At 48.2% G+C, this 10,159-nt stretch overlaps 1 protein-coding gene across 1 annotated transcript; it reads right to left on the bottom strand.

Moving 5' to 3' along the window:
• Nucleotides 1-1,082: 1,082 nt before the first annotated feature.
• On the bottom strand, nucleotides 1,083-4,814 carry LOC119396930 (uncharacterized). Its single transcript, XM_037664314.2, has 4 exons — nucleotides 4,464-4,814; nucleotides 4,239-4,329; nucleotides 2,187-4,125; nucleotides 1,083-1,261 (listed from the first exon to the last, which is right to left on the bottom strand). The coding sequence occupies exons 1-3, from the start codon at nucleotides 4,476-4,478 to the stop codon at nucleotides 2,213-2,215; spliced, it is 2,019 nt and encodes a 672-aa protein (XP_037520242.1). The 5' UTR covers nucleotides 4,479-4,814; the 3' UTR covers nucleotides 1,083-1,261; nucleotides 2,187-2,212.
• Between the last annotated feature and the right edge of the window lie 5,345 nt (nucleotides 4,815-10,159).

The raw sequence follows: 10,159 nt of genomic DNA on the forward strand, positions 1-10,159 counted from the left end.
AGAGATGAGATCAGCTGACTTCCACCGCCTGTACTGCGTCAAACATCGCAGAAAACTTTTCTTTGGCGGCTGGTTGCACATCAGGGCACGTTCGGCTGCTGTATGATGCCGGCAAATGGAAATGCACTCGGAAACGCATCGTTCATTGTTCACCTCTGTCTCCGTGCGGGATGCGCAAGCCGTCGGACGAGAAACATAATTCCACACACAAACTGACTGTGACTGCCCGCGAGGGTTCGCTTAAGGTCGTGCACACGTATACACGCGCATTATACGCGAACGATGCCTCTCATATATGCAAAATTATAGCGTTGTAGCCGATCGTAAAATCGTCCAAGATAACGTGAAGTGCATATATAAAGCCGCGGAAGTCCACCCAGATCGTGTGGTGCGGTGGCGTAGTGGTTACAGTGTCTGCTTGTCACGCGGTTGGCCTGGGTTCAAATCCCCGTGGTGGAGTGTGTGTGTGTTGATACATGGTTTGTGACTCTCTGTGCAGTGTTCTTGTGATGTGTAAATGCATATTCATGAGTTGAAAGGCTGAAGAGAACAAAAGAAAAAAAAGAGGAACACTGCACGATCAACTACAACGTAGAAGAATTTCTTTTTTTTTTCTAAAAATTTGCGAAAAGTACCGCATATATTTCGACCGCATATTGAGCCGTATATAAGCCGGACAGATTTGACCTGAAATACCGCTTAACCACATCGACGGTATGCGTTACTTTAAGCGGTCACTTTTAAACGGCCTTCTGGCAACGAGATGGCCGCGCATAGGGAAGAGCCGCATAAATTTAGGCCGCATAAGAAAGAGCCGCTTAGCCAGAGGCCGTATAAAGAAGGGCCGCATGAAAGAGCCGTATAAGTAGGCCGCTTAGAGAGCCATTTATAAGCGTCGAAAATTTGACCTACTTTCCGCCTTATATGCGTTGTTTTAAGCGGTCGTTTGCTAAGAGTGTATAGATGAACTCATAACTCATAACTAGAATGGTTATTCGAATACTACGGCTGAACTTTTCGAGCGCTGTGCTCACCACTATTTTGGTTATAACGTGGAACGAAAGTGAAAAATGAGAAGCGAGCAACCTAAATAATAATTTATTCAGTACAGCAGACGAATAAAGATCAGAAATGAAGATAATGAGAGATATCAATGCAATTTCATGTCATTTTGCCTTTGATAGCTGCTTGAGATGAACTTTGGGTGATGGTCTGTTTCTGCGGATGAGTGCCTCGATGAATTTGTACAATCGATGATGCTCTGCAAAGAAAAAGAAGGTGTTAGCTGCTTGCATGCACGTCTCGCTCTTAGAATAAAGTATATATATTAGTGCTTCCAATTAATAAATTGAAAACTGCATCTAAGCCAGCATGAAAACCGAGAAAGCAGCCGGCGATACCTTCCTAACCGACTACTACATGTATACCCAGGGCATGGCTAAAATGAACAATAACAATGCTTAACTGCTGCTTTTGTTTCAGTGGCCAGAAGGCGCATAATAATGTTGCCCTGAAGAATTGGCAAACACAGTTTTTTGCGAATGCAGAAGGCACATCATTTTGATGAGAGAGCTCAGTAAAGAATAAGACGTCAAGAGCGCATTCGTAATTTCGGCTAACTTTATTAGGAGTATTTATAAATGGAAGATTCTCTTATAACAGTTTTCTGTTATTTTTTTCTAGAAAAGATAATACAGTGGGACCAACTTAGTTTTGGAGGATGGATAGCTCTGCATAGATTAATTTCAAATTAATGAGACGCGTCCCCCAGGCAATAATAAACTTCAAATAAAAAAAACGACAAAATGCGTTTTTTTTTTTCGTAATATTTTCCGACTAGGATCGAGTGTAAGAGCGGGCTCCGCGAAACTAATTCATATTTATGCCTTTACGCGCGTGAAATGAATCAAATCGATGAACACTTAAGCGGACGCAGAAATTCACCAAGTGCCTCGATCGCGAATGAGAAGCAAAAGCCGTCAGGCAGAGTGCGAGCGGAACTGAATTAAACATGCTGAGGCACGCGCAGCTGGCGATAACTGCATAGAAAAATTGAATGCGCTCAGACTTACGGAATACAAATTTAGGAAAGTTTCAGGCCTTGAATAATCGAACGGGCGTAAGAAAGAGAAGAATAATGATCTAGAAAGGACTCCACCGAGCGAGTGACGTGGCCAACTACTCACATGGATCGAGATCTGAACGTCGTTGTTCACGAGTGTACTCCCTGGATAATCCTTTTAGTCAAGTCGTAGACGGAAGAGGAGTAATATGGTGAGGCTTGTTGCCTCAGCCTTCCTAGAGTTGATCGCACAATCCTGGCTTGGCTGTAAGGATCTGCGACAATAGCGGCATAAGGCAGCGTGTAGGGCGAGTGTTGGAAGGTTTGGTACTGTCCTGGCTGGGCCACCTGGTACGTATTTGGGTCCAAAGGCGTGTACTGCTGGTACAAAGCTCCCGGGTAAGGGGACGCTGCGACCGTTTGGAGCTGCGGTGCAGGTGCGGGCGCGGCGACCACGGTCGGCTGCACTTGAAGTGTTGATTGGGCTGGTGCTGCAGCGACTATGTTTGGTTGGGCTTGAAGATGCGGGTGTACTCTAGTGGTCTGCTGCGCTACTGCTTGGTGCTGGGGCTGAGTTAGCACTCGTTGCACCGTTGGCGTTGGTCTCAGAGTCTGCGTTGGAATGGCTGGAGGTCTGGATTGAAGTGCAACATTTTGCACCGGTTGCACGGGCACTGATCCTGCGAGCTGTCGATTGTAAACCACTTGTCCAGCCGGCACAGCAACCAGAGGCGTTGTTGCCAAGTTGTGCGATTCTGCGGTCGATTTCGGAGGTGCCTTCTTGAGGGAGTCTGTGTTTGAGTGCGAAGCCTTCGAGTGGCGGGGAGTCGTGGGTCTTGGCAGCGGTGGGAGAGCCGGCTTGATGTGCTCTACAGGGAAGGTTGGTCGAAACTCGATGGTTGCCGTAGAGGTTGCTTTTCGGGAGATGATAGGCTTCGGTCGAATGCTGACCTGTGAAGCGACGGGCAGAGCAACGGTCTGGATGTCAGGCGACTCCTCGCCGCTCTTGTGGGGTATGCTAGCAAGTGGCGGCAGTTCAATGCTGTCTGGAATTCTCAGCACCGGCTTGGCAGGCGGCGCGTCTGGTGAAAGCGCCGGTTTAAAACTTCCTGGGTGTTTCCTGTAGATGACGTTTTTGAGGATGTGCTTGCTAGGAGTGCCACCTTCGGGTTCCTGCACCGTGAATCCGACGACGGGAGCGAAACTGCTGGTTGTAGGCGAACGTGGCTGTGCCGGTGCGTCGGTGTCCTTGTCAAAGTCGACTAGAACGGCAGTGACTGACCCGGAGCCAACGGCTTGCCTCCTGTGTCGCCTATAGATGAAAGGATTGAATAAAGTTGCCCTATCAAACAGTGGAGCAATGCTGTATTCCCCCTCAGGCTTCTTGTGGGATACTCCAGTAGGTTGCTGCGCAACAATTCTCAGGGCTTCTTCTGGTGAGCTCGGTGCATGCTCATCAACCGGATATTTTCGACCAACCTTATCTTCGAATATCTTGTGCTTCTCTGCATCACTACTAAAACGTGGATTCACGTCATCAAAAATAGAGGCAACGCCATATTTTCCCTCTGGTTTCTTAAATGAGATGCCTTTACGTGGATTCTTCTTAAGAGCTTCCTTTGCGAGCTTGTACAGACTTGCACGATCATACTCGTCCTGTTTTGCATGCCTAGGCAAGACTCCAGCGCCGCTAAGCTCCAAGGCGGCCGTACTGAGGTCTTCGCTGTAGTGAAATCGCAAGCCACGACTTTCGTCAACAGATCTTTTTTGTATGCGAACAAGCCGACCGGGAGATGACAGAGTGCCACTGTTGGCTCCTCTTTCTATGTAAAGGCTTCCGAGGCCGAGCACTTCTGTGAGCCTTCCGTTACCGTTCGCAGCCACTGTGGCCCCGGGAGGAATGGCAATGCGGCCATTTCGCACGACAGAACCGATGCCATATGCTCCTTCGGGTTGTTTGTAAGAGCGTCCAAGAGGTAGATTCAGATTGACTGCTGGGCCAGAGCTGATGGGGGCGTTTGGTAATGGCGGTGCCCTTATAATATTTGCAGCTGGAACTTGACCTGCGCGGGGAAAAATCATTTCACACATTCAGTGTGCGGGCACTAGTGACGCCGCGACAAGGATCACGAAGCCATAATTAAGGAAATGCTTAGCCACCGACAGACAGACCTACCTGTTTGAATTCCACTGAGTCCCGCGCCATATGGGAAGTACTCCTGTCCTTGGACACAAACAAACAGGGCTAGCAGTACGGATGCCAATTGCTGAAACGAGCAGGAAACAACGTGCTTCTATTAATCCAGTCTTGCGCATTCTTGGGATGTGCAGATGCCACATCTAGAAAACCACAGTGGTCACCACGACAGCACTTGTCAAGCAGCTGAATTTCACCGCTTACCTGCTGCGCCTTCATGTCGGATGTGGCAAGGTGTTCACCCTCGTCGCTCGCTTTTATAACGGGCGTGATCGGGTGACCAATCCCGATGCGCGAGCGAGTGCCTTCGTCGAACGGAACGAGTCCCGCTGGAGATTGCCTCCGAGGTGAAAGTGTATTTCTCGGTTGCAAAAGATCCGTATAAGCGCCCCCTTCTTTCCGCGCTCATCGACTTAACGTGAACGGGGTGTACAGAGCCTTGGCGTCCTGAAGGAAAGGGAGCTGGAGAGCGTGGTACAGAAATCTCGCCTATATCTGCCCAGACCATCTCAGCAGACGCGTTCCGCATTCTCAATCAAGCGCCGCCAGCCAGACTACGACGAGTCGACGTCCGGCCCGAAGCTGGCAAGGTTATAGACGCGCGTACGGCTTGCCTGCCGCCGGCTAGCTGCGACTTCGCAAAACCGCAATGAATAAACGCCCGCCCGTTAGCTTCCTGCGCAGGCGCGCCAACTGTATCTCCTTTTGCAAGTTACAACCATTGCTTTTCTTCTTTATTTCGTTTTGTTGGACGTTCGTTTCTTAAGTGACATACGAATTAAAAGTGATATCTTTATTTTGATCCCCACACGCAGCTCTAGACAGCCCTCCGTGCGGTGTTTGCATTGTTCGCCTTTTCGAGCATAGCGGAACCTGGCAGCGCATGCGAAGTTCCTGTGGTGTGCACCGTTAGGCGTTGGCGCAAACCAGGAGGGCGTTAAAGTGGAGAACAAGTTGGCTGCGTGAGGCGAGCATTGCGTCAAGGGCGTCGTGTCGATATATCGCCCAGAACAGCAGTTACACGCTTGCCCGATCGCAATAAGAAAAATAAAACTAGGAATAAGCGGAAAGTTAAAGAACGAAAAAACATCGCCGTAAATCCGCTTTTTTCTGGTTTCCTGTAGAAAATGTCCATTGTGCCCCGCAGGCAGCCTTTTCCAACCAGACAACAGGCAATTGGCGATGAAGGTCAAGGCGGTCAGAACGCAACCCATAAACACAGCGGCCTCGCTGGGGGCACAGGTATGAGCTCCGCTCTCGGTCCAAATTTCCGCGCGCGGTGACGTCGAGCGAGCGCGTGACACGCATGGAAAGTGACTCGTCACACTCAAGTAATTCAATATCGCCGACCGCTCCGGGGAACGGGAGATTGCTCCACATTGGAGACAGCGCGAGGCGACGTGCTGGACCGATACGCTCTAATACTCTAATGAGCGACGGGAGGAGCGTAGGCCGCAGCTTATGTACGAGCAGAGATCATTGAATGGGCAGGCTATGTTATGTCCTTGAGGTATTTCCGGAAAATCGAAAAGCTTGTCGTACGAAGGTGAGCGCAAAGGGCGTGTTCGCTTCCAAGGCCCGAGAGGGTGTTGGCATTTGGTAATAACTAGCAGGCGGTGTGCACAAGTGAAATCCTGCTTGGTGACGATATCTGTAAGTGCGTTTTAGACAGCACCAGCCTCTGGCAGCTCCGCTTCCCACCACGTCGCATGACAAACCGGATGCTTCAAGAGGATGGTGTGCCGCGTTGCGTCATGCGCAGCCTATCTTTTTTTGCGAGTGAGACGTGTAGATTGTTAAAAATCGAATAAAACGCCGAGCTTGTTGACTTTTTCTGTCGTTTACATCCTGCTGGCCACACGCTATCAACTCGATAAAGGCTCAAGTGCGTAGTTCAAGAAGAGCTTCTAATTATAGCGACATCAAGCTTTTGAACGGCTTTAGGTCCGCGAAAATAACACGTGTTGAAAAAACAAAATCTTCGAGATAACGAGTGGGCTGAAGCGAGCAAGTCGTATGCTGGCTATCAATGGTAAAACAGTTGTGCGGTACAACAGCAGCGAAGTGATGCTCACGTTGCCCTCAGCAACGAGTTCACACTGGTTCGACTGCAAACCAATAGGGTAGCCAATCAACAAAACAAACACGAATGTACTTGAATGCCCTATGTATAACTTACTTATACAGTTTGGCGGTGCATTCACAGGTTTGTATTTTTCTCACTGCTCCTCTCTCGAGGAGAAGCAGGGCAACATATAGATTTTCTACAACAGAACTATGGGCGATATCCTGATACGGGGGGTGTCGGTTAAGCAAGTAGGCTGACGCAAATAATCGCTGAATGCCGGTTTCATTTACAGCGAAAGCTATTATCTGCTCCCAGCGGCAGTGGGGTAGTTGTCCACCGCCGCCGCCGGTAACCAGTATCGCGCGAAATAAAATAAAAAACAAAACAAAATAGAGATATCCAGGATCGGATGGTATTTGAACCCGGGTCCTTTGCGTGGCAGTCGAGTATTCTACAACAGAGCGACGCTGGTTTTTTTCTTTATTACGGATAGTTTTCAACTTCATGTGACATACATATTCGACACACAAAATACAAACAACCCGCACGACAATGATGGCGCTCTTTAGAAAGATCAATCTGTCGAATATTGAAAACCACTTCAATGAAACGAGGTCATCTGACATATTGATCCATATTGGTGGTTCTTCCTGAACTCGTACAAGATATTTAAGAGAAATCTGTGGAGTACAGAGCGACGCTGGTGCTTGAAACTCCTTTGCAAAAAGACAATATACAGGCGTCATGTCGGGCAAGGAATCGCGTTAACATGTGTAATATAGCGTGGCAGAAGGGGAAAATAACAACCAGGCGTCACACAACGCTAATTGCGCACCGATTGTGTGGTTGAAAGCTTCCCACCCACTACAAAGTGCTCAACTATAATTCTCCGTTGTCATCAGCCACATGCCGCATCAACAAGTGCACATAATGCCTTACAGATCGGTAGCGGGTACCTCGCTTATCCGCAGAACGACGAATAATGGCATATTGGGTGCTTCCCTACTTCACAAAAATTGACTTTTGGATACCTTGCACTTTCTTTACATGTGTACCTGTATTAGTTTCCTCTGGAGAGATACGTTCTGCGGATAAGCGAGGTACCCGCTACCCATCTGTAAGGCATTATGTGCACTTGTTGATGCTGCATGTGGCTGATGACAATGAAGAATTATAGTTGAGTACTATCTATTAGAAGGTTGTGGGTACGGTCCCTAATGACGGCAAGTTGTTCATTCGTTCACTTTAGTTCATTTCCATTTATGTCATAGTTACCGCACTATATTCAGAAACTACAAATAATGTCCCCTGTGCTATGGTTGGCTTCAGTGTCTCTTGACTTCATTAGGTTATGTGCAAAAAATAAACGAGCCCCTCGGTCCATTTCCCTTATTTCGTTCTTCCAGCAGATTATCTAATTTAAACTCACCGGTGATGCTCGCTGCCGTTACATAGTTAATCGCCGCAAACAACAGATGGGTACCAGTGATTCGGAGCTCCCTGCAAACCTCTAAGCCTTCTATGGCGATCGCTCACCTGGTCATTTCGGCTTCCACAAGACATAGCACCGAATCGGGGCTCTCTTTTCTGGCATGGCACGTCCACCAGCGTAACCAAACATGCCACTTTCTGTCAGCCCTGTCAACGCCGCAAGATCTCCCCGCCTAATCTCATTGGGCTGCTGCAAATTCTTCATTGACACTCCGAGCCCTTTGAAGTCATCGGCATTGATTTGTAGGACCCTCTTCCTACCGCTTTGAACACTCACCATTGTATTGTAACCGCCGTCGAGCAGCTGTCGGGGGATTTTGAGACCGCTCCCTTGCAATGTGATGCTCGCACATTGCCATTTCTTGGCAATGTGCGATGTTTAGGTTAAATTCTTGGCAGTTATTTTATTGTATCTGTTTACAGAACGTTAAAGTACACCCTTGCAACTTTTCACCAGTATCGCGCGAGCGCTGAGCGCGGGATATGGTGCAATATTCTCGCCTAATATTCTCGTCTAATATTCTCGAAAGATAACGAGATCTGACAGCGATGCGCAGGCACACAAAACATACTGAACTGCGAGCGCCGTATGAGCCCAAAAAGAGCGACATCAGTGGGCGTGTCTAGGCCTCCTGGAGGCTCACGTTTCCCAAGTGGATGTGGATGACATTCATTAAAAAAAAGAAAGCAAAGGCACTGATAACGCAGCAGAAAGTGCCGGTATCGAACTCGCCTAGCACAACAGCACAGTCGAGGATAATTGCACTCGACTGCCCATTGCACACTTGCGCATACGCTTGGCCCTCTTTCTGATGTGCTCCGTTGTACGGCACTGCTTAGTTATAGATTATTTAAAGATATGTTAAAGTAAACAACGCAGCAGAGGGCGCATCCCGTTATCTTTCGAGAATATTAGACGCTACCATATTCAGCGCTCAACGCTAGCGCGATGCTGTTAAAAAATTGGAAGGGTGTACAACGTATGTTTTATAAGGCAGCTGCAGAATAAAACTTGGCGAAAAAGAAACCGTCCTTTATCATCTGCACGTGCCGAACAGGCTGAAACGTGGCACGAGGGTCATGCCCACGTCACACATATTTCCGAGTGATTACAATCAAGCATCGCCATTTGCCGGAAACTCAGCTTAAATATTCTCTGAACTTTGCACTAACCTCGAAATAAAACTTTACCTAACGAGTACGCATTAGCGATGTCTGACTTTAAAATAAGATTGCGTAACATTCGTAAGTCGTCACTTCTTCGATTATTTGAATTTTCCCGAATATTCCTCCGTTTAACCACATGTTCTGCGGTGGCCGATTATTCGGTAAAATCCGAATATGCATTTTTGGAATCGAATATGCTTCGAATAAGGAAAATATGTGACCCGTATTCGAAATTTCGATTATTCGCGCACCCCTATAATTTAACCTTTGTCGAGTGTCACCAAGGCCAACAAAATGTGGCCTCGCGAACGGAGTGTTCCTCACTTGTTGTATAATTGTGGTTAGGCCAAATGCCCTATTAGTGCTATGAGTGCACTATAGCAAACGCCCCTGAACGTGCAGCATAGCGGAAGCTGGCGTTTCTAGCTGGGCAACCCTGTCTAAACGCAAGAAGAGCGCAAGATGAGCACCAACAGCAGCAGAAGGAAACCATGAATACCCACTGCGTCCGCTTATTCGATTATGTTGTAACGAAGTTCAGCACACGCATCACAACGCAAAGTCGAGCGTTCGGTACAGGAGAGCTGTAGCCGCGTCAACTTGTCAAGAAAGCGGAGCAGTCAGCCGCTGCTAAGTGCTTACCCGCCTCGCACGATGTGCATACGACAGCGCTTGCTGTTGACAGCGCGTCCAAAACACCGACGACAACGCGGCGCCCTTTAGTACAGGGCTTCCGACTTGGAAAGAGCCTAGGCGGCTTATAAGGCGTCGAGACATTTAATGCGTTCCTCCAAAGTGGCGCCTCCCTTTTGTCTGTGACCCTTGTCAGCCTCCCAGAGAAAGCTCCTGCAAGATTCTTTCGCTGAAATGTTTATTTGCGTTACTTACGCTTTTCTTTCAATCTCCTCAGCATGGCTGCGCCCTCTAACGCCACTTACACCACGCTCGAACGTTCAGCGTCTAACAAAAACGCACATGGGCCCTGACACGTTTGAAGCGATTGCAGTTATGGGAGTCTTTCTCATTCTTTTTTCCCCACGCTTCTGCATGAATTGTCGTACCTTCTCAGCTTAATCGTATGACTAAGCTGTCCCCGAGGAGCTTGGGAAGATGGAAAGCTCACTCATTCGTTAACGAGATGAATTTCGCGGAAGCTTCAGAACGGGGGAAACTC

The sequence above is a fragment of the Rhipicephalus sanguineus genome, chromosome 6 (assembly GCF_013339695.2).
Source record: "Rhipicephalus sanguineus isolate Rsan-2018 chromosome 6, BIME_Rsan_1.4, whole genome shotgun sequence".
NCBI lineage: Eukaryota > Metazoa > Arthropoda > Arachnida > Ixodida > Ixodidae > Rhipicephalus > Rhipicephalus sanguineus.